At 36.8% G+C, this 23466-nt stretch overlaps 1 protein-coding gene across 1 annotated transcript in view; it reads left to right on the forward strand.

Moving 5' to 3' along the window:
* Window positions 1-3262: 3262 nt before the first annotated feature.
* Window positions 3263-23466, forward strand: part of LOC131029625 (uncharacterized) — a 158313-nt gene continuing 138109 nt past the window's right edge. Inside the window, exon 1 of the mRNA XM_057960193.2 lies at window positions 3263-3912. Within this exon, the coding sequence (XP_057816176.1) occupies window positions 3563-3912 (350 nt within the window). The 5' untranslated portion in view covers window positions 3263-3562. The remainder of the gene's footprint in view (window positions 3913-23466) is intronic.

A 23466-nucleotide genomic window follows, 5' to 3' on the forward strand; every position in this document is an offset into this window, starting at 1 on the left:
TACAAAAATGGAAGTCAAGATGAGACATTAGAATGAAATTTTGAAACTTCATCGAAATTCCAAAAGAAAACATTGGAGGGAAAGAGGGATATTATAGAAGGATGGGGTGTGAAAAGTTTTATTACAACATTGGAGGTGAGAAATTGATGTAGTGATGAAAGTATGGATTTCCATTAAAACACTGCAACTAAATATAAATGTGTAAAACAAGGATATTTGGAGGTGGAAAAGAATTTTGGAAGAGGGATTGTAAGTAATATAGAAAAAATGTTGAATTAAAAGATGGAAGTGGAGAGGAAGGGAAAGGAAGAGGTCTAGATGAACTCCAAAAGTCCACAAAGGAGAGTAAATGAAATATTGTGAGGATGTGAAAGATGAAGGTGTTGGAGCCTTATTTTATATACCTCAAAATACAAAAATCCTAAATGTTGGCCCACCTTGTTCTAATCCATCAATTATAACCAATTTGAGAGAGTCTAACTGGGTCTCCACCTTTGTTATCCCCATGTGCTCAACATGTGTTAGAATTTGTGAAAATTTCAAAAAATTATAAGTGTTAGTTTTTTTTCTAGTCATTTCACAAGTGTGGGTAGGCTATCAAAGTTTCATAATTTCCCTTCCTATTATCTCTATTGGAGTTTACCTTTTCATGTGTCTTTTTGGCTAATTTCACCTCTTTCCCTTGTCTTTCTTGGAGTATCAAAATTTCCCATTTAGCTTTGCATTTTATCAATTCTCTAACTTCACGATTTTTACTTGTCAATGTTTTTTTGAAGTCATTGTTTATGACATGCCCTTTTCTCAAACCCTGCATTTCCTTTTCCTTTTTCAAAGTATTTGGATTTATCTTATGAACATGTTTTGCCTTTTATGCTTGACTTCCAACCCTTTCCACTAAGTTACTTTTTAGAGTAAGAGTTTTTTCCATCCCTTTACCTAAGTAACTCTTCTTTGGCATCTCAAATCCCTATTTTTTTCATTTTTTCTTATGCATGTATTTTTTAGAATTAGAGTTATGTTTATCCCTTTAGTCGAGTACCTTTTCAATAGTATCCTTGATTCTCAAAATCTTATGTTTTTTTCCTCTTATGAAATTTATTCTCACCTCTTTGCTTTGGTGACTTGGTCTTTTCCCTGACTCAAAACTCCCACGTGGTTTGACCCTTGACCTACCATTTTTTTTCTCAAGAGAGGGTTTTGATGCCCTCATCATGGCACACATATTTCCTTTCCCATCTACTAAACCATACTCATTCGATTTGGGATTTCTTGTCCTTTCCTTTCTCTTATTTCTATTGATGTTTTAATCTACTTTATTTTTAATTTTTTCCTTCATTAACCACCAATGCCGATGTGAAGTGGCCCTTTTTTATGGGGATGTGACATCAATCTTAGGCAACAAAAGAAACTTCTCAATATTGTGGACGTCTTCCATGCTCACATTTTTTTATAGCGTCTACTATCTCAAAGATAAATGAGTAGAATTAAAGTACTTCCTTTAAGCATTAGATGAATGGGGATAATTATAGGCTTAGGGGAAATATTTTTAGGAATTCAATGAATGAATCTTGGGAATGAAAGGAGGAGAAGATATTGTATGTGCCTTTTGACGTGTTAATGGCCATGCTCCCTTCTTTGTATAGGTGAAACATCAAGAATGTTAGGTTTTTGTATCCTTCCAACTTACCTTGCTATTGGCTAAAGGCCTCCCACAACCTCAATCAAGATTTAACAACCCCAAAAAAATTGCAATTATTAAGGAATATTGAGTGGAGAAAAAGAGTGTCGGTACAATGAGAGAGCAACATAGAGGGATATGAGAAAGTAACATAGATAGAGAGAGGAAGAGAAAGCTAGAGAGAGAAAAAATTAGATTTCTTATAAGTTAATTTAATACTGTTATATGTAAAAATATATTGTATTTATTGATTATATATAATTTATATTTATATTTAATAGTGTATAGTATATAATACAATATAAAATAATAAACATATTTAAAATTTAGATTTTATAAATAAAATAAATCTTTAATTAAATTTAATAAAAACAACATTAACATAGAATATATGAATTACAATATGATATTAAAAATATATTTTTTAATAATTTATACCATATAAAATTTCATATATAGTATATAATCTAAATATACAATTTTATTAATTATTGATGTACTTAAAAAGATACAAATATAGTATGTTTATATTAAATATATTTTCTTTTTAAGCTTGACATGTGTGAAGCACAAAAAATTGGTGTATGCCTATAAAGTGTTCGACTACATGAAATAATAAGATAGGTCTCATAAAATATGATTATTATTATAATGTAGAGAGCCTATCACCACCATTCAACTATTTTTGTTGATATTTTAGTTGTATTAATTTTAATTACTACCATATGTTCTTTCACAATCTCAAGGTGAACCTATTAGTAGCATATACTCTTTCACTCTCATCAAATAGCTTGACAAACTTTAAGGAGGAGAGAGGCAAAGATATAGAGAAGTAGAGAGACAAAGAGAGAGAGAGAGAGGAGATAGAGATAGAGGGGTCAAGAAAGGGAGAAAGTATGTGTGAAAGAGGAAGGACAAAGGTCAAGACAAAGGGAGTATTCTTATGCAACTTAAGAGATTAAAAGTTGATGTATGTTGATGAATAGTCAATTTAAAATCGTTACTCATCCATTAAAAAATTGATTGTACACAACTTTAATTACTTAACAAATTATTAATTGATCCCATCTATTACATGACTACAACCTTTAAAAAATTTGATTATAGACAACTTTAATTACTTAACAACTTATTAATTGATCTCATCTATTACATGACTATATACTTCAAATAAATATAAATTTGCTGGTTTTATAACTCATTGATACTCATGACATTGCTAGTTGAGCATGTACCAATTGTTGTGAGGGTTGTTGATACATTTTGTTCCAAAAATTGAACAAATAAAACTTATTGTTTGAAACAAAAAATATCAATTTTTGTTAGGAAATGTACCAACACTTGTTAGGAAATGTACCAATAGTTGTTAAGAAATGTACTAATATTGTAAAAAGTAACCAATCAGGTGATGCCATATTAGCTGCACAACTATTAGGGTCTCTTTTGCATGCCTATTGGTCTCACTTTGTTTAGGGTTGTTTTAGACACCTTGGCAAAAAACATGCTGATGTGGCCCTGAAACCTTAGTTATAAGCAAGGGACTTGCCAAAGTGATTTGAAATTTTCAAGTAGAATTTTGAGAAACACGAAGGTAGGGTGCACAACTAGTAAGTAGATCCTTTCCCCTATATTACAATAAGGTATAAAATAGCTCATCTCCCGCACAAATTTGTGTAACCCTGTCATCGTTTGAAGTCGGTAAAAAGCAGAAGAATTTTAGCAGAATCAAAATTTTTACACGCCAAACAACACCTCCCCAACGTAACCAAAAAATTTCAAATTTCCTGTAACCGTTGCAAATTTCTTAGCCAGAAAAGCATGTCATATCTTATAAATTTACAGCAAACAAGGCTTTGATGTCAATATGTATTGAAATCCAAAAAAATGGAAACCGAGAGCATTGAAGCAGAAAGCATGGATGACGAGCAGGAAAATGAAATGCAGGGAGCAGTCAATAACAATTTGTCCATAGACAACATGGACATAGATTTGGATGAACTGGACTTCAATTTCGAAGAAGAAGGAGAAGGAGAAGGAGAAGGGGAAGTAGAAGTAGAAGGAGAAGAAGAAGATGAAGAGGATGAAGAGGAGTACACTCTGCGCTTTCAGGGGGAGATGGACCCCCTCGCATTTGCAGAGAACGATCAGAGCGGAGCACAACCATATGAGCAGTTCCAGAGGCTCGAATACGAGACCCTCGCCGCTCGCAAACGCAAACAACACCAGCTTAACCGGTACATTGCTTTACTCCCTTTCTCATCATCGAAAACCCTAAAGTAAACCCTAAGTTGGCCCACACTTGGAATTCGAGGTTTTCATTTGGTTGTTTTTTTATTGTGTTTGGGGAATGGGAATTTTGTGGGTCTGTCACCCATTATAAATAGAGGAAGAAATGAAATCTGCCAAGAACAGCATTCTGGCATATTACACAGTCTCTAGACCTAGCATATACTCATGTTAGCGTTGATGTGATATGCGCCTAGAGACATCCGACGATTTGAGCTCCTAATTTCTCCCCCATTATACGTATGTTGCTGTGGGATTGTTGTCTTCTAAGATGAATCCGAACTGGCAATAGGCTAATTAAGTCACAGTTACCTATTATTTCAAGCCTTGGAATTCTGCTACCTTCGAAGAAAAGTTCTCTCCCCCTCTCTCTCTCTCTCACACACACACATTAAGAGTAACATGTCTATATTAATGTCCACTAACAATGTTCTTGACACAGCCTGCACGAATAGTGGAGTTGGCTTGGGCCGTGGGTTTGTTTTCCATTTGTTCAACTCTGAGGTTCGGACTTGCTTGATGCTTGTGGTTTGCGGGTGATTGTGTGCATCCCCAGGGGATTAGTTTCATCCCAGCTTGCCCATTCCTGGCTCCCACTTGGCAGTAAAAGTAAGACCAAGGCAAGGTGGGTTGGGGATTAAAAAAAAATCGCGACACAACATCAAAAGTCCTTAAGTTGATATGGGGTGGAAGCATGCACTCTTGACACAAGCGAACCCTATTTTTCTTTGAAACTTTGGTCAGTAAAATCCACTTAAAATTCTCTGAGCTACCATGACACTTGTTGTGAACATGGATCAGTTTTCCACAATATCCAAATTTTGGTCATCGGTCAAGCTTTAAATGCTGACTGCAATTTCCTAGAGTCACTTTGTCTTTACCAGCAAGCAATATTGCCCATACAATCCACAAAACCATCAACAAGACATTTTGTCAAACAAATTGTGAGCCTGCTGCAAACTTGCTTGCAGAGTTCCAGCAATGGCACAGCTGGTAAAGAATGGTTCTGGCTTTACATTTGTCATTAGAATTTTTCGTAAAAGTTCCAAAATATTAAAGAGCAAGCCAAATTAGATCTATTTAGTATTGATTGCTTTCCAGACCACAAATTAGTGAATAGCTTTGTGAAGATGACCACTGAGCACACAACCAGTAATCATCGTATTTGATGAGACAAAATATAAACATGCCTTTTTGTAAAATCATTTAGTGATCTCTGTGTGCATTTCAACAAATGCAAAAATTGCAAAAAAGAATTGACTTAGTCACACTTACAACTCCTGACAAAATCTGTTTCACACTACTGTTCGATTGATCTCCTTAATCTTTCCTTAGCTTTCTTTTAGTTACATGCTGGGGGGAATCTGACAGTGGTTGTTGAGTTAGTCTTCAAGTCTTTTGAGTTTAAAAAGATTGTAACATAATGAGATGATTTCCCAATTAATGATTCAGTCTTCACTTCAGTCATTGCTCTAGTGCACTAAAGGCCTTTAAAGTGTAATGGAGGCTAGGTTATGTCATCTAATACAGTAGCAGGATAGGAGCATTAGCAGGCCGGAAGCAAAGGTAGAACATGTATATCAGCTTCAGTCCAAGGTCTGAAGTCAGTTGAAATAGCAAAACAATTAATGAAAGGCTTGAATTAAACTAAACACCAAAAAACTGTCACCTTAAAAATACAATTGTGGACAGACCTTAATCAAACATAATCCAAACTGAAGATCAAAAACCTTCTATTCAAAACATATATAATTCTAATTTAGATCATTGTTAACTTTAGTGATCAGATTGCAGAGAACAATGTGAATGCAAGAATACAAAAGAGACAAGACACAACACATACCCTGGGAAAACCTCCCTCTTGGAGGAAAAACCCAGCAACAAATCAGATCTAGATCCTTTTATTAATTGTAGAATACAATGGCAATAAAGATCAGATTACTTATCTGATATAACTGTCAACCTAGGGCAGAATTAGAGTTACAGTCGTAACCCAGCTAGGGCACAGTGTAACAGCAGAAGATAGCAGACTTATCTCTTTCTTATATAAGAATATCATCAGCATACAGCTTCCAGCTCTTCGTAGTTCTTCACTGAAGATTGCAGACCTAATGGTGTTTGTAGACCTTCAAGAGGAACTCGCTATCCTCTTCAATGTATTCACTGTCCAAGATCGCATGTATGGCAAATGCTGATGGCAGAAGTAATTCGCTGATTCCTTGATCAGAATTCGCATTGACCTTTTATTGCAGAGCACAGGGTGTTCACATTGATTGTCTAATATTCGGATTCCTTGATTGCATTTACGACTAGTGATATGCTTGTGCATATATACAAGAGGTGAGCCCTATCTTGGGTCGGCCCAATCCATCCTTGGGGCCAACACTATAATATTAGTTCCACATGCCACCATAAGCATGGGACCTAAACAATATAGTTTCCACATTACAAGAGCCCACGCTACATAGAGATGTGCTAAAATAAGATATAGGACCACACGTTTGGAGAAGGGATGCGTTCTTTTAATAATACAATCATTTGGGCCCAGCCCATCATAAATGATCAATACATACAACTATACGCCACAAAATGTGTGTGCTGGAGATAGGTCCACACGTTGGACCTAGAGATGCGCCCCTTTACATGTTAGGTCCAACCCTTAATGGTTTTACACATTACATATAAATACAATAGATAGGGCCCTGCCCTATAAGGATTCGGATGATGCCTTAAGGCAATCCGAATCCTATTTATTTTCCTATCCTAGTTACACAAAAAACCAACACTCCCTCTTAACTAGGGAGGAAAGTAAATACATAACCAAATTCACATGGACAAACCCATGGCAAGAACATTTACAAGGTTTAGGGCCTAGCCCTAAGAGTACAAACAATATACACATCGTGATCTGATCACACAATTACATTACAATATGAATCTTTCCATGACGTTCTCCTTGCAATGCCTACAAAGGAAGAAGCCAACGCTTCATAACTTCACACTTTCCTGGGGACCTGCATATAACACCATTATCTTTCATCATGCACATCCACAGAGGATGAAAGAGACCTTTCCATATGCACACTTGCAGGATAATCACTCAGACATATATACAACATTCATGCACAATCGCAGAGGATACATAAGCTTCTTCACTGAGAAGAACAACCTGTCACCTTGCACATCGCAGAGGGTGAACCCACCTTGCACTCTGCAGAGGGTGAACCCACCTTGCACTCCATAGAGGGTGAGAAATAACCGCCACCTTGCACTCCGCAGAGGGTGGAAAGAACTGCCACCTTGCACTCCGCAGAGGGTGGAAAGAACCGCCACCTTGCACTCCGCAGAGGGTGAGCGAGCACTACCACCTTGCACTCCGCAGAGGGTGGATGATACATCCAGTGTATCGAGGTTAGTATCATGATAAATAAACATTTTGCCATAGACAAGGAATATACATTAGATATATTTTATCAATTCCTCTATTAAACCATAATGATTAGAACCCAAGAATGAAATGATATATTAAAAGATATCAAGACTCCCTCTAAAACCCTATCTAAATAAGGAATTCACAGACTTGATGATTCATTCTTACTTACGAAGTGGACCCATAGCATCTTAAAAGAGAGAGATGAAAGGTAGACTTTCATAATTAGTTCGATGACAAGATCTGATTGAGGTAGGGCTTCTCAGGTCATGTAGGAATGCTTTCTTCAAAGAGACATAACCTGAAAACATTATCTTTTAAGAGTAGACATTAGGTTACCTTAGAGACATGATATAGTAAAACAAAACACCAACCTTTACAAACCCTCAACACACAGATTCAGACATATAGATAGAAGACATTTACCTATACTCGGATCCTAATAGTTAATACACATCCATATATATAGACTATTGTAAATGTTATTGCAATTTCCAATTTAATGAACAAGTTATATGCTAAATGGTGTATTTAAGATTTTGGTATTATTACTATGACAATAATATTATCGTCTTTCTTTTCTGCAGGTATGGAGGATGAACATGTATCGATTTCAATGTCATCCCTTTTCTTTTGAATGATGTATATATAGTAAGGCAGTCACGATCAAGTGGCACCTTGATCGGACATGTCTTTTAGACATGTCCGACCAAGATGTCACTTGGTCGTGACTGTCTACCGATTCACTCGGTGTTTATGCTAACTAATTGGTGCCAATGTAAATGATAACAGATCAATATAAACACACTTGATAATGAATCGGTGTCAAAGCAAATGATAACAAATCGATATAAACACACCCGATAATGAATCGGTGTTAAAGCAAACAAGCTCGATAACAAATAGCACTATATATGCTATCGGGTTAATACCCCGATAGTATATTAATGCTGATTCATAAATGAATCGACACTAATATGCTATCGGGTTACTAGCCCGATAGCATTTAGATCGACGCTTAACTATGTTAAGAAGGTAGTCGATCTAATCCATCTTTATCCAATATCAATATCATAATCAAGATCAATGTTATAGTTTGATAAACATATTTAGTTCGGAAAGCATAAATCAGATAATCTAATAGCATAGATGAGTAAACCAAAACATAATAGAGGAGATTAACGAGTTAGGAAAGTCTTATCTTACAGAAGCTACTAATGCATTAACACTCCCTCTTAGCTTTGGAAGATAGATAAAGTAACCTTCATCACATTTCTTTTTCCATAATGTCAGTCTCCAAGAATATATATCATCTATACATATGATATGAAGTATCATCAGGACATAATATACATATATAAAACATCACTCATAGGGTATCACCTAACCATGCGATATAAAAGATTCATCATTTCATTATGACAAGATATCACCTAAACACGTGATATCGGTATTGCCTAAACACACAATACTAAGGATAAACATATGAGAATGGTTAGATTCTCATCTTATCCTGGTTGTGATATGTGCACAAACATTTTATACAAATGTTTTATCACAACACCATCATGGCACATCCATGACATACCAGAGATCCAACATGATAACTGGTTTAGAGAATCATAAGATCGTCACCTTATGATGTCTACATACAAGTGTTCATAATCTGAGAGATCGTCACCTCTTAGATATGAACACAGGGGGTGAAACCCAAAATGTCTCAACATGACAAAAGAAGTTTACACATTAAACATCTTATTTACAAAGCAGATTACCTTTCTATCATACCTAAACCTTTTCTGAAGTGATCAACCTTCACTCTGGAAAGTGGTTTGGTCAGAATATCTGCAGTCTAATCTCCTGTACTAACATATTCCAATTTGATCACATTTTTGTCTACCATGTCTTGTACATAATGATATGGAATCTCAATATGCTTAGATCTGTCATGAAGTACTGGATTTATAGAAAGCTTTATGCAGCTCTGGTTGTCACAGTGGATGACAGTGGGTTTCATGGGTTCACCAAATAGTCACACAAGCAACTTCCTAAACCATACTACCTCTCGAGCAGCCATGGAAGCTGCAATGTACTCAACCTCGGTGGAACTTTGTGCTACAGAAGATTGTTTTCTGCTGATCCAAAAAATCATAGCTGATCCTAAACTGAAGCAACACCCTGAAGTGCTTTTCCTGTCAGTCACACTCCCAGCCCAATTCGAGTCTGTAAATCCGTGTAGGCCTAGATCGACTTTCTCATATTTGAGACCAAGGTTTAGAGTACCTTGTAAGTATCTCATAATGTGTTTCACTGCAATCAAGTGGATTTCCTTAGGCTCACACATAAATTGACTTAGGGCATTGACTGCATAACAGATATCTGGCCTTGTATTCACTAGATACATTAGAGACCCAATCATCTATCTGTAGAGAGTAGGGTCAGTGGATTGTGACTCTGCTGATGCATCCTTAAGTTTATGTAAATTTGTTTCCATGGGAGAGGTCATAGGTCTGCAGTTATGCATTTCGAATCTCTTCAAGATGTCCAAGGTATACTTTCCCTGGTTTAGTATAATATTTTCAGAATTTTGCCATATTTCTAAACCTAAGAAGTAATGAAGGAGTCCCAAGTCCTTCATATCAAATTCTTTAGATAAATCTTTCTTACATTGATTTATGAGGTGATCTTCTCCTGTGATTAGTAAGTCATCAACATATAAAATCAATATTAACATATCACCTTTATTTTGTTTGTAGTAGAGATTTGGATCTGCATCATTTTTAGAGAAGCCTAGTTTAGAGAGATAGGTGTCAATTCTTTCATACCAGGCCCTGGGAGCCTGTTTAAGCCCATAGAGAGCTTTCTTGAGTCTGCACACATGAGACTCTGCACCCTGAATTTCAAATCCTTTAGGTTGCTCTAGGTAGACTTCTTCTGAGATCTCACCATTAAGAAATGCTGTTTTAACATCCATCTGGTGCACCCTCCACCCCTTTGCTGTTGCAATGACTAGTACTGCTCTTACTGAGGTATATTTGGCCACAGGTGCAAAGGTTTCTTCATAGTCTATTCCTTCCCTTTGAGAGAACCCTCTAGCTACAAATTTGGCCTTGTGCTTTTCAATACTGCCATCTGCAGCATGTTTGATTTTAAAAAGTCATTTTGATGAAACAATTGATTTCTTAGTAGGCCTAGGAACGATCTCCCAAATATCATTCTTCATAATGGACTGATACTCTTCAGACATGGCATCCTTCCATACTTGATGTTTAAGTGCATCTGATACATTGTTTGGTTCAGCTTTAGAGAGATCATTCATAAGAGCAACATAGCTAGTGAATTTATTAGGTCTTTTGCTTTCTCTGAAGGTTCCTGAAGGAGCAACAAACTTCTGAGCTTCTGCTACAGTCTTGGTGGCCCATAGAGGTCTTTTCTTGAGGTTTTCTCTAGATAGGATTGGAGTTTCACCTATAGTTTCCTCAAGATTCTACATCTGAAGCTTAGGAGTAGGATCTTCTTCTATGTTAGGAGTGGGGATATAGATTTCAGGCTCTATTGTACTTAGGGCTCTTTTGAAGGCTAAATCTTCTTCAAAGATTACATCCCTACTAAGTTCAATATTTCTCCGACCATGTATATATATTCTATAGGCCTTGGATGTTTCACTATATCCTACAAGTATTCCTCTTTTTCCAGAAGGTTCTAGTTTTAGTCTTTTCTCTTTAGGTACATGTATATAGACATGACACCCAAATATCCTAAGGTGGCTGATATCTGGCTTTAGTTTGGTAAATATTTCTTCAGGAGTTTTATCTTCAAGATGTGAGTGAGGACATCTGTTTTGTATATACACAACAATGTTAGTTGCTTCTGCCCAAAGATTGATATTTAGATTCTGATCAAGAATCATGGCTTTGGCAGCTTCTACAATTGTCCTATTTTTCCTCTCAGCTACCCCATTTTGTTGAGGATTGTAAGGTATTGTTAGCGCCCTCTTAATCCCTGAGTTTTTACAAAAATCTTTAAATAGTTCTGATGTGTATTCCCCCCCATTATCAGTCCTTAGGATTTTAATTTTATTTCCTGAGTAGTTCTCCATCAGTGATTTAAACTCTTTAAACCTACTAAGGATCTCTTCTGATTCTTTACACTTCAGAAAGTAGATCCATGTTTTCCTAGAGTAGTCATCAACAAATATTACATAATACAAACATCCTCCTAGAGAGGGAATGGACATTGGTCCACATACATCAGAATGAACTAACTCTAAAAATTTGCTTGTCTTCCTAGTACTATTATGGAAGGCACCCTTGATATTCTTACCTAGGGCACATCCCTTGCATGCCTCTGAATGATATTGCTGCAACTTAGGTAAACCTGTGACAAGGTTTCCCATAGATGATAAAGCTCTATAATTCAGGTGGCCTAGTTTTCTATGTCAAACCTCATTTGCATTTGTTGCTTCATGAATTAGGGCTAGGTTGGGCTTTGTGCACAGCTCATACAAATAGCCTTGTCTTTGACCAATGACTCTAGCTTTCTTGATGGAAGAATTTCTTGGCGAAGCCAACACCTTGTTCTCCATGAAGGTTACTCTGTATCCGTTATCTTCTAGGGCTGATATGGAGACTAGATTTCTCTTGTTGCCGGGGACATATAGTACTCCTTTGAGTTGCAATGATATGCCTGTCTTCAGTTTGATGGTGCAGGAACCAATTCCTCTAACTGGATGTGAGGAATCATCTCCGATGGTTACTTCCTCATCATTATCCTCTGTCATGGAGTCTAGCACTTCTCTAAACCCTGTAATGTGTCTGGATGAGCCACTGTCGATCACCCAGGAGTTAGATTTATTTGATGCATGGCTTGTAAGTGCTGAGTAGAGGACATAGTTCTGGGAGTCATCTTCTCTTTTGGATTTTCCTGCTCTGGCAAATGTGGCTTGTTTGGCTCTCTCTGGACATTTTGCAACAAAGTGTCCAAACTTATCGCACCTATAGCATTGAATATGTGATAGGTCTTTCTGTGAAGTGTTCTTGCCTTGATGACCCTTCCTCTTCCTAAATTGCTTCTTCTTGGTTGTCTTATTTGTGTTAGTATTTAGAACTTGAAGGTCTTCGTCTATGTTCTTTTGTTTTAATCCCATCTTGTTCAATCTTGATTCTTCTTGGAGACAATCGTCTCTTAATCTTTCAAACTTAGGATACTTGGACCTTGCACTGATGCCTTGGACGAATGTACTCCATCCACTAGGCAACCCATCTATAGCTATGAGTGTTAACTCTTTGCTTTGGATCTCGTAATCCAGAGTTGCTAGTTTGTCTCTTAGAATTGATATCCGCATAAAGTAGGCGTTGATTGTCTCCCCCTTGTTCATGGTGATATGATTTATTTCTCGTTTTAATGTCAGAGTTCGACTTGCATTTGATATCTCAAATGTTCTTTCGAGTGCTTTGAACATTTTATAGGCTGTCTGATGTTTTCTTATGATGGGCATTATGTTGTTTCTCACCCCATCAACTATTATTTTTATGGCCTTTTCATTTCCCTCAATCCATGCTATTTTGTCAGGATCATTTTCAGGTTGGTCATTTTTAGTTTGAACAAATGAATCCACTTTGTTCTCTTTTAAGATCATCTGGATTCTGAACTTCCAGGCGAAAAAATCATCGCCACCTCCGAGTCTGTCTTCGAATCTGATAGCATTGGCCATTGGAGAAATGTGATGTAGTATATAACCTTGTTCTTAAATTATTCACAAAATTGAATAGCCTCAAGTTCGATCAACGTGGCTCTAATACCATGTAAATGTTATTGCAATTTCCAATTTAATGAACAAGTTATATGCTAGATGGTGTATTTAAGATTTTGGTATTATTACTATGACAATAATATTATCGTCTTTCTTTTCTGTAGGTATGGAGGATGAACATGTATCAATTTCAATGTCATCCCTTTTCTTTTGAATGATGTATATATAGTAAGGCAGTCACGATCAAGTGGCACCTTGATCGGACATGTCTTTTAGACATGTCCGACCAAGATGTCACTTGGTCGTGACTGTCTACTGATTCACTCGGTGTTTATGCTAACTAATCGGTGCCAATGTAAATGATAACAGATCGATATAAACACACCCGATAATGAATCGGTGTCAAAGCAAATGATAACAGATCGATATAAACACACTCGATAATGAATCGGTGTCAAAGCAAACAAGCCCTATAACAAATAGCATTATATATGCTATCGGGTTAATACCCCGATAGTATATTAATTCCGATTCATCTATCGGGTTACTAGCTCGATAGCATTTAGATCGACGCTTAACTATGTTAAGCACGTCGTCGATCTAATCCATCTTTATCCAATATCAATATCATAATCAAGATCAATGTTACAGTCTGATAAACATGTTCAGTTCGGAAAGCATAAATCAGATAATCTAATAGCATAGATGAGTAAACCAAAACAGAATAGAGGAGATTAACGAGTTAGGAAAGTCTTATCTTGCAAAAGCTACTAATGCATTAACAACTATCACTATTCAGCCATGAATACATTGAATATATAAGTGATAGCAGGTATATGATAGCAGAAATATATAAGGATGACAACAAGTATCAAAATAAGGTAGCTTCAATTCACCCACAACTTCACTTACCTATCTCCCTTGAAATAAATTGAGATTCATCACCTTTGAAGGTTCTAAGATGCTAAGAGGATGAGGAATCCATTGATGCAAATGAAGGACCTTGACTGTGCATGTAATCATTTGAAAACCCTAGCCGTCACATAGAAGTCCAGGCTGTAAATCTGATCATTGCACATGCAAACCTAGGCTCTGATACCATGTTAACTTTAGTGATCAGATTGCAGAGAACAATGTGAATGCAAGAATACAAAAGAGACAAGACACAACACATACCCTGGGAAAACCTCCCTCTTGGAGGAAAAACCCAGCAACAAATCAGATCTAGATCCTTTTATTAATTGTAGAATACAATGGCAATAAAGATCAGATTACTTATCTGATATAACTGTCAACCTAGGGCAGAATTAGAGTTACAGTCGTAACCCAGCTAGGGCATAGTGTAACAACAGAAGATAGCAGACTTATCTCTTTCTTATATAAGAATATCATCAGCATACAACTTCTAGCTCTTCGTAGTTCTTCACTGAAGATTGCAGACCTAATGGTGTTTGTAGACCTTCAAGAGGAACTCGCTATCCTCTTCAATGTATTCACTGTCCAAGATCGCATGTATGGCAAATGCTGATGGCAGAAGTAATTCGCTGATTCCTTGATCAGAATTCGCATTGACCTTTCATTGCAGAGCACAGGGTGTTCACATTGATTGTCTAATATTCGGATTCCTTGATTGCATTTACGACTAGTGATATGCTTGTTGTTAATTCATTAGTAGCTTCTGCAAGATAAGACTTCTCTAACCTGTTAATCTCCTTTATTTTGTTATGGTTTATTCATCTATGCTATTAGATTATTTGATTTATGCTTTCCGAACTGAATATGTTTATCAGATTGTAACATTGATCATGATTATGATATTGGCATTGGATAAAGATGGATTAGATCAACGACTTGCTTAACATAGTTAAGCGTCGATCTAAATGCTATCGGGCTAATAACCCAATAGCATATTAATGTCGATTCATTTATGAATCAGCATTAATATGCTATCGGGGTATTAACCCGATAGCATATGTAATGCTATTTGTTATCGGGTTTAGTTCATACCGATAAACATTTATAATTGGGCCATTAACAAAGCATCATAACTAACACCGTTTCAACCGAGTGTTTAAGTATTAAATGTTAGTTACCAAACATAACCGAAGTCGGGATGTGCAATATGGAAAGACACCGATCAATAGATGCCTTGATCGGTCATGTCTAAAAGACATGACCGGTCAAGACATCTATTGACCGATCTTCTAAAACATATAAAGCTCTACATGAATCATTTTGGAGAAGATATATAAAAATATTAATGATCTCTCTCCTTCAGCCTGCAACAAAACAATCAGATTCTCAGACAATATAATCATATAAAATTCTCACATATATAATTTGTTCTTTTATTGCAATTGAATAAAACTTTACATGGTATCAGAGCGAGGCTAATCGAATCTGAGGCTATTCAATTTCTGAATAATTCAAGAACAAAATTATATATTACATCACATTTTCAAAACGGCCAGCGCTATTAGATTCGAAGATAGACTCGGAGGTAGCGATGATTTCTTAGCTTGGAAGTTTAGAATCAAAATGATTTTGAGAGAAAACAAAGTTGATTCATATGTTCAAACTGAAAGTGCAGCACCCGAGAATGAACCCGACAAAACAACATGGATTGAGGGAAATGAAAAGGCTATTAAAATAATAGTTGATGGGGTAAGAAACAACATAATGCCCATCATAAAGAAACAAGAGACGGCTTACAAAATGTTCAAAGCACTTGAAAGGACATTTGAGATATCAAATGCAAGTCATACTCTGGCATTGAAACGAGAGATAAATCATATCACGATTAACAAAGGGGAGACAATCAACTCCTACTTCATGCGAATATCAACCCTAAGAGATGAACTTGCAACCCTTGATTATGAGATCCAGAGTAAAGAATTAACACTCATTGCTCTAGATGGGTTGCCCAGTGGATGGAATACATTTGTCCAAGGCATTAGTGCAAATATTCTAAGTTTGAAAGGTTAAGAGATGATTGTCTCCAAGAAGAGTCGAGATTGAACAAAATTGAAATAAAACAAAAGAACATAAACGAAGACCTTCAAGTCTTAAATACTAACGCAAATAAGAAAAGTAAGAAGAAACAATTTAGGAAAAGAAAAAGTCATCAAGGCAAGAACACTCCAAAGAAAGACCTATCACATATTCAATGTTATAGGTGTGACAAATTCGAACACTATGTTGCGAAATGTCTGGAGATAGCCAAACAAGCCACATTTGTCAAAGTAGGAAAATCCAAAAGGGAAGATGACTTCGAGAACTATGTCCTCTACTCAGCACTCACAAGCCATACAACAAACAAGTCTAATTCATGGGTGATCGACAGTGGTTCATCCAGACACATTACCGGTTTTAGAGAAGTGCTAGATTCCATGATAGAGGAGAATGATGAGGAAGTGACCATCGGAGATGATTCCTCACATCCAGTCAGAGGAATTGGAACCTGCATCATCAAATTAAAGACAGGCATGTCATTGCAACTTGAAGGAGTACTATATGTCCCCGACATCAAAAGAAATCTAGTCTCCATATCAGCACTAGAGGATAATGGATACAGAGCGACCTTCATGGAAAACAAGGTGTTGGCTTGGTCGAGAAATTCTACCATTAAGAAAGCTAAAGTCATTGGACAAAGACAAGGCTATTTGTATGAGCTATGCACAGAGCCCAACTTAGCCTTAATTCATGAAGCCACAAATGCAAATGAGGTGTGGCATAGAAGACTAGGCCACCTGAATTATAAGGCTTTATCATCTATGGGAAATCTTGTCACAGGTCTACCTAAGTTGAAGCAATATCATTCAGAGGCGTGCAAGGGATGTGCCCTAGGTACAAATACCAAGGGTGCCTTCCAAAATAGTACTAGGAAGACAAGCAAAATATTGGAATTAGTTTATTCTGATGTATGTGGACCTATGTCCGAACACTCTCTAGGGGGATTTTTATATTATGTAATATTTGCTGATGACTACTCTAGGAAAACTTGGATGTACTTTCTAAAATGTAAAGAATCAGAAGAGATCCTCAATAGGTTTAAAGAATTCAAATCACTAATAGAGAACTACTCAGGAAATAATATTAAAACCCTAAGAACTGACAATTGGGGGGAATATACTTCAGAATTATTTAAAGATTTTTGTAAAAATTCAGGGATTAAGAGGGAGTTAACAATACCTTATAATCCTCAACAAAATGGGGTAGCTGAGAGGAAAAATAGGACTATTGTAGAAGCTGCCAAAGCCATGATCCTTGATCAAAATCTAAATATCAAACTTTGGGCAGAAGCAACTAGCACTACGGTATACAAAACAGATGTCCTCACTCCCACCTTGAAGATAAAACTCCCGAGGAAGTCTTCACCAAAATAAAGCCAGATATCAGCCACTTTAGGATATTTGGGTATCCTGTCTATATACATGTACCTAAAGAGAAAAGACTAAAACTAGAACCTTTTGGAAAAAGGGGAATACTTGTAGGATATAGTGAAACATCCAAGGCCTATAGAATTTATATACAAGGTCAAAGAAATATTGAACTTAGTAGGGATGTAATCTTTGAAGAAGACTTAGCCTTCAAAAGAGCTTAAAGTACAATAGAACCTGAAATCTATATCCCTACTCCTAACATAGAAGAAGATCCTACTCCTGAGCTTCAGAGGGAGAATCTTGAGGAGACTATAGGTGAAACTCAAAACCCACCTAGAGAAAAACTCAAGAAAAGACCACTATGGGCCACCAAGACTGTAATAGAAGCTCAGAACTTTGCTGCTCCTTCAGGAACCTTCAGGGAAAGTAAAAGGCCTAATAAATTCACTAGCTATGTTGCCCTTATGAATGATCTCTCTAAAGTTGAACCAAACAATGTATCAGATGCACTTGAACATCAAGTATGGAAGGATGCCATGTCTGAAGAGTATCAATCCATTATGAAGAATGATGTTTGGGAGATTGTTCCTAGGCCAACTAAGAAATCTGTTGTTTCATCTAAATGGCTTTTCAAGATCAAACATGCTGCAGATGGCAGTATTGAGAAACACAAGGCCAGATTTGTAGCTAGAGGGTTCTCACAAAGGGAAGGAATAGATTATGAAGAAACATTTGCACCTGTTGCCAGATATATATCGGTAAGAGCTGTACTGGCCATTGCAGCAACAAAGGGATGGAAGGTACACCAGATGGATGTTAAGACAACATTTTTAAATGGTGAGATCTCAAAAGAAGTCTACCTAGAGCAACCTGAAGGGTTTGAAATTCATAATGCAGAGTCTCATGTATGTAGACTTAATAAAGCTCTCTATGGGCTCAAACAGGCTCCCAGGGCCTGGTATGAAAGAATTGACACCTATCTCTCAAAACTAGGTTTCACTAAAAATGATGCAGATCCTAATCTCTACTACAAAAGAAATAAAGGTGATATGCTAATATTGATTTTATATGTTGATGACCTATTAATCACAGGAGATAATCACCTTATAGATCAATGCAAGAAAGATCTATCCACATAATTCGATATGAAGGACTTGGGACTACTTCATTGCTTCCTAGGGTTAGAAGTATGGCAGAATTTCAATAATATTGTACTAAACCAAGGAAAGTACACCTTGGAGATTTTGACGAGATTCAGAATGCTAAACTATAGGCCCATGACCTCTCCTATGGAAACCAACTTACATAAACTTAAAGAAGCAGCTTCAGAATCACAGTCCATTGATCCTGCTCAGTACATGCAGATGATTGGGTCCCTAATGTATCTATTAAATATAAGGCCAGATATTTGTTATGTTGTTAATGCTCTAAGTCAGTTTATGTGTGAACCTAAGGAGATACACTTGGTGGCAGTAAAACATATTATGAGATACTTACAAGGTACCCTAAACCTTGGTCTTAAATATGAGAAAGTTGATATAGATCTACATGGATTTACAGATTCAGATTGGGCTGGCAGCGTGACTGACAGAAAAAGCACTTCAGGGTGTTGTTTCAGTTTAGGTTCAGCCATGATATCTTGGATCAACAGAAAGCAGTCTTCTGTAGCTCAAAGTTCCACCGAGGCCGAATATATTGCAGCTTCTATGGCTGCCCGAGAGGCAGTATGGCTTAGGAAGTTGCTTGTGGGATTGTCTGGAGAACCTATGAAACCTACTATTATTCATTGTGACAATCAGAGCTGCATAAAACTTTCAGTAAATCCAGTATTCTATGACAGGTCCAAACATATTGAGATCCCATACCACTATGTACGAGATAGGTTGACAGCAATGTAATTCAATTAGAATATGTTTTTACAGGAGATCAAACTGTAGACATTCTGACCAAACCTCTTTCCAGAGTGAAGATTGATCACTTCAGATAAGGTTTAGGTATGATAGAAAGGTAATCTGCTTTGTAAATAAGATATTTAATGTGTAAACTTCTTTTGTCATGTTGGGACATTTTGGGTTTCACCCCTTGTGTTCGTATCTAAGAGGTGACGATCTCTCAGATTATGAACACTTGTATGCAGACATCATAAGGTGACGATCTTATGATTCTCTAAACCAGTTATCATGTTGGATCTCTGGTATGTCATGGATGTGCCATGATGGTGTTGTGGTAAAACATTTGTATAAAATGTTTGTGCACATATCACAACCTGGATAAGATGAGAATTTAACCATCCTCATATGTTTATCCGTAGTATTGCGTGTTTAGGCAATACTGATATCACGTGTTCAGGTGATATCTTGTCAAAATGAAATGATGAATCTTCTATATCACATGGTTAGGTGATACTCTATGTCACATACTTAGAGTGATGTTTTATATTTGTATCTTGTGTCCTGATGGTACTTCATATCATATGTATAGATGATATATATTCTTGGAGACTGACATTATTCTAGTTATGAAAGAGATATGTGATGCAGGTTACTTTATCTCTCTTCCAAAGCTAAGAGGGAGTGTTAATGCATTAGTAGCTTCTGCAAGATAAGACTTCTCTAACCCATTAATCTCCTTTATTCTGTTATGGTTTATTCATCTATGCTATTAGATTATCTGATTTATGCTTTCCGAACTGAATATGTTTATCATATTGTAACATTGATCATGATTATGATATTGGCATTGGATAAAGATGGATTGGATCGACGACTTGCTTAACATAGTTAAGCGTCGATCTAAATGCTATCGGTCTAATAACCCGATAGCATATGTAATGCTATTTGTTATCGGGTTTAGTTCATATCGATAAACATTTATAATCGGGCCATTAACAAAGCATCATAACTAACACCGTTTCAACCGAGTGTTTAAGTATTAAATGTTATTTACCAAACATAACCGAAATCGGGACGTGCAATATGGAAAGGCACTGATCAATAGGTGCCTTGATCGGTCATGTCTAAAAGACATGACCGGTCAAGACGTCTATTGACCGGTCTTCTAAAACATATAAAGCCCGACATGAATCATTTGGAGAAGATATATAAAAATATTAATGATCTCTCTCCTTCAGCCTGCAACAAAACAATCAGATTATCAGACAATATAATCATATAAAATTCTCACATATATAATTTGTTCTTTTATTGCAATTGAATAAAACTTTACACTTGTGCATATATACAAGAGGTGAGCCCTATCTTGGGTCGGCCCAATCCATCCTTGGGGCCAACACTATAATATTAGTTCCACACGCCACCATAAGCATGGGACCTAAACAATATAGTTTCCACGTTACAAGAGCCCACGCTACATAGAGATGTGCTAAAATAAGATATAGGACCACACGTTTGGAGAAGGGATGCGTCCTTTTAATAATACAATCATTTGGGCCCAGCCCCTCATAAATGGTCAATACATAAGACTATACGCCACAAAATGTTTGTGCTGGAGATTGGTCCACACGTTGGACCTAGAGATGCGCCCCTTTACATGTTAGGTCCAGCCCTTAATGGTTTTACACATTACATATAAATACAATAGATAGGGCCCTGCCCTATAAGGATTCGGATGATGCCTTAAGGCATCATCCGAATCCTATTTATTTTCCTATCCTAGTTACACAAAACCAACATATATCAGCATCAGTCCAAGGTCTGAAGTCAGTTGAAATAGCAAAACAATTAATGAAAGGCTTGAATTAAACTAAACACCAAAAACTGTCACCTTAAGAATACAATTGTGGACAGACCTTAATCAAACATAATCCAAACTTAAGATCAAAAACCTTCTATTCAAAACATATATAATTCTAATTTAGATCATTGCTTCCCCAAAATCAATAGTATCCTTCCACTTTCAAGAATTCCTCAGGAATCAGAACCTCCATTGAAATGATGCGAGTGGGGATAATCTGCAATGTGCCTTTGTTGTCCCTGCCTTGCTCTCCTGAGAATTGAATCCAATTTGTCACTCCAATGGGTATGAATGGGCAATAAATCAGATCAAGGGTTCCCTGCAGCATTATAGACATTGCAATACATATATATATCAGCAATAATAGTAATTCAGTTACACAAAATAGACCCATTCAGAATGTTGGGGACGCGCCCGGTTGGCTAGGCTACCCATCCAAACCCATCCCGTCTTTTAGGGCTCGTAGGGTTACCTGAGGATGGGACCAGCACACCCCTGTCTGGGACCCCCTTATTCCGAATGGGCTAACAAACAGAAAACAGTAGGAAGATTACACATGTCTACAGGGAACAAAAATTAATAAATTCAGCATATGTGTTACTTGACTTCATTCTATTTATGGAAGTGTGGTTTCATTACGTTTTAATTGCATAAGCATGATTGCTGTTAATTACAGTTCTTTCCTTATCTCATATTTATGTGACTGTGAATTAATGGTTTATATACATTCACTCAATTCATTGCTGCCTGTGGTTAGAGTTCATTTTAGTAATTAATAACAAAACCTGATATTGCAGGTCTTATGTCTGGCGTGAACGATAAGTTAATTATAACCTTGACTACTGTATGTTCTACTTATTATAAATATGATTAATTGACACACATGTTCATTTACGGATCTGCATTATGTTTTGAATAATAATGAATATGATTGTTAGCATGTTGCCTGTACTACTGCATGAACTATGGTTATTCTTGTTAAGATTCAAGTAAATTACAGAAACTAAAATTGAGCAATTTGCTTATGACAATATCCTTTAGTGGACGGTAACAACATAGGTGATTTGAGCCACCCAGACAGCTTAGCTTGGGAGCGTATCAGCCTGCCGGCAATGGGGAGGGGAGGGTGTCCTGCACCTCTGGTTCTTCATCGCTGGGAAGAACCAGCTACACTCCTCCCCACGGTATAAGCCTGATACATCCACAGACTATCCCGTGGGCCACTTGGACACATGGTAAATGAAACGGAATCAATACTAATGCCGAGTAACGGGGCTACCTGTTAGACGCTTCTCCTTGCCCTTCTCTCCTTGTCACCTCCTTCTCCCGTGCTTCCCTTGGGGTGCGGGGTTTATACCTCTTGAAACCACACGATTCCCTTGGAAACATGGCATCTATTCCGGAGATGACTTGGGAATGGACGTGTCCTTTCATCACTAATACTAGTTAAGATATAAACGCATTTAAGCGGTCAAAATAATTTATGAATTTGAATATTTGGAAAAATATATATTTATGTACATATTGCGTATAGTTTATGTTTTCTAATCATTTCCGCTGTCTATACAAGGATATGACATTATCTGAAGGGTGGTAATGTTGTCATTTTTACCTTTTAAATATGAACCATACATATTTTATTACTGAAATGGTAATTGCATTTTGAATTAATGAAGATGGAAGAATATAAAGGCAATTACATTACGATGTTTCTAAACGAAACAATCGAAAACAGAAGACAGAAATAGAAACTATCTAGGCAAACTAAACTTAAACTAAATGACCATTAAATAACTATTAATTACTATACTACCCTCCCTTAATGGTCATCCTATCAACTACACCAAGTTGCCCCCTAAATTCTACAAACTTGTTCGGGCTCAGAGACTTGGTGAGAATGTCTACAGTTTAGTCCACGGTTGGAACATACTGCAAGACTACAATTCCATCTTCAACAAACTAGTGAATGAAATGACAATGAAGCTTTACATGTTTGGTGCGCTCGTGGAAGATAGGATTCCTGGTAAGTTTCAGCACCCCTTGATTGTCACAAAACAAGGGTGAAGGCCTTGCTTGAGACATTTTCATGTCAGAAGGCATCCTTCAAAGCCAAATTGCCTCACATGCTGCCTTAACAGTTCCCTGAGACTTTGCTTCTATCAAGGAAAGAACAATTGCTTGCTGC

Source organism: Cryptomeria japonica, chromosome 3, assembly GCF_030272615.1.
Source record: "Cryptomeria japonica chromosome 3, Sugi_1.0, whole genome shotgun sequence".
NCBI classification, from domain to species: domain Eukaryota; kingdom Viridiplantae; phylum Streptophyta; class Pinopsida; order Cupressales; family Cupressaceae; genus Cryptomeria; species Cryptomeria japonica.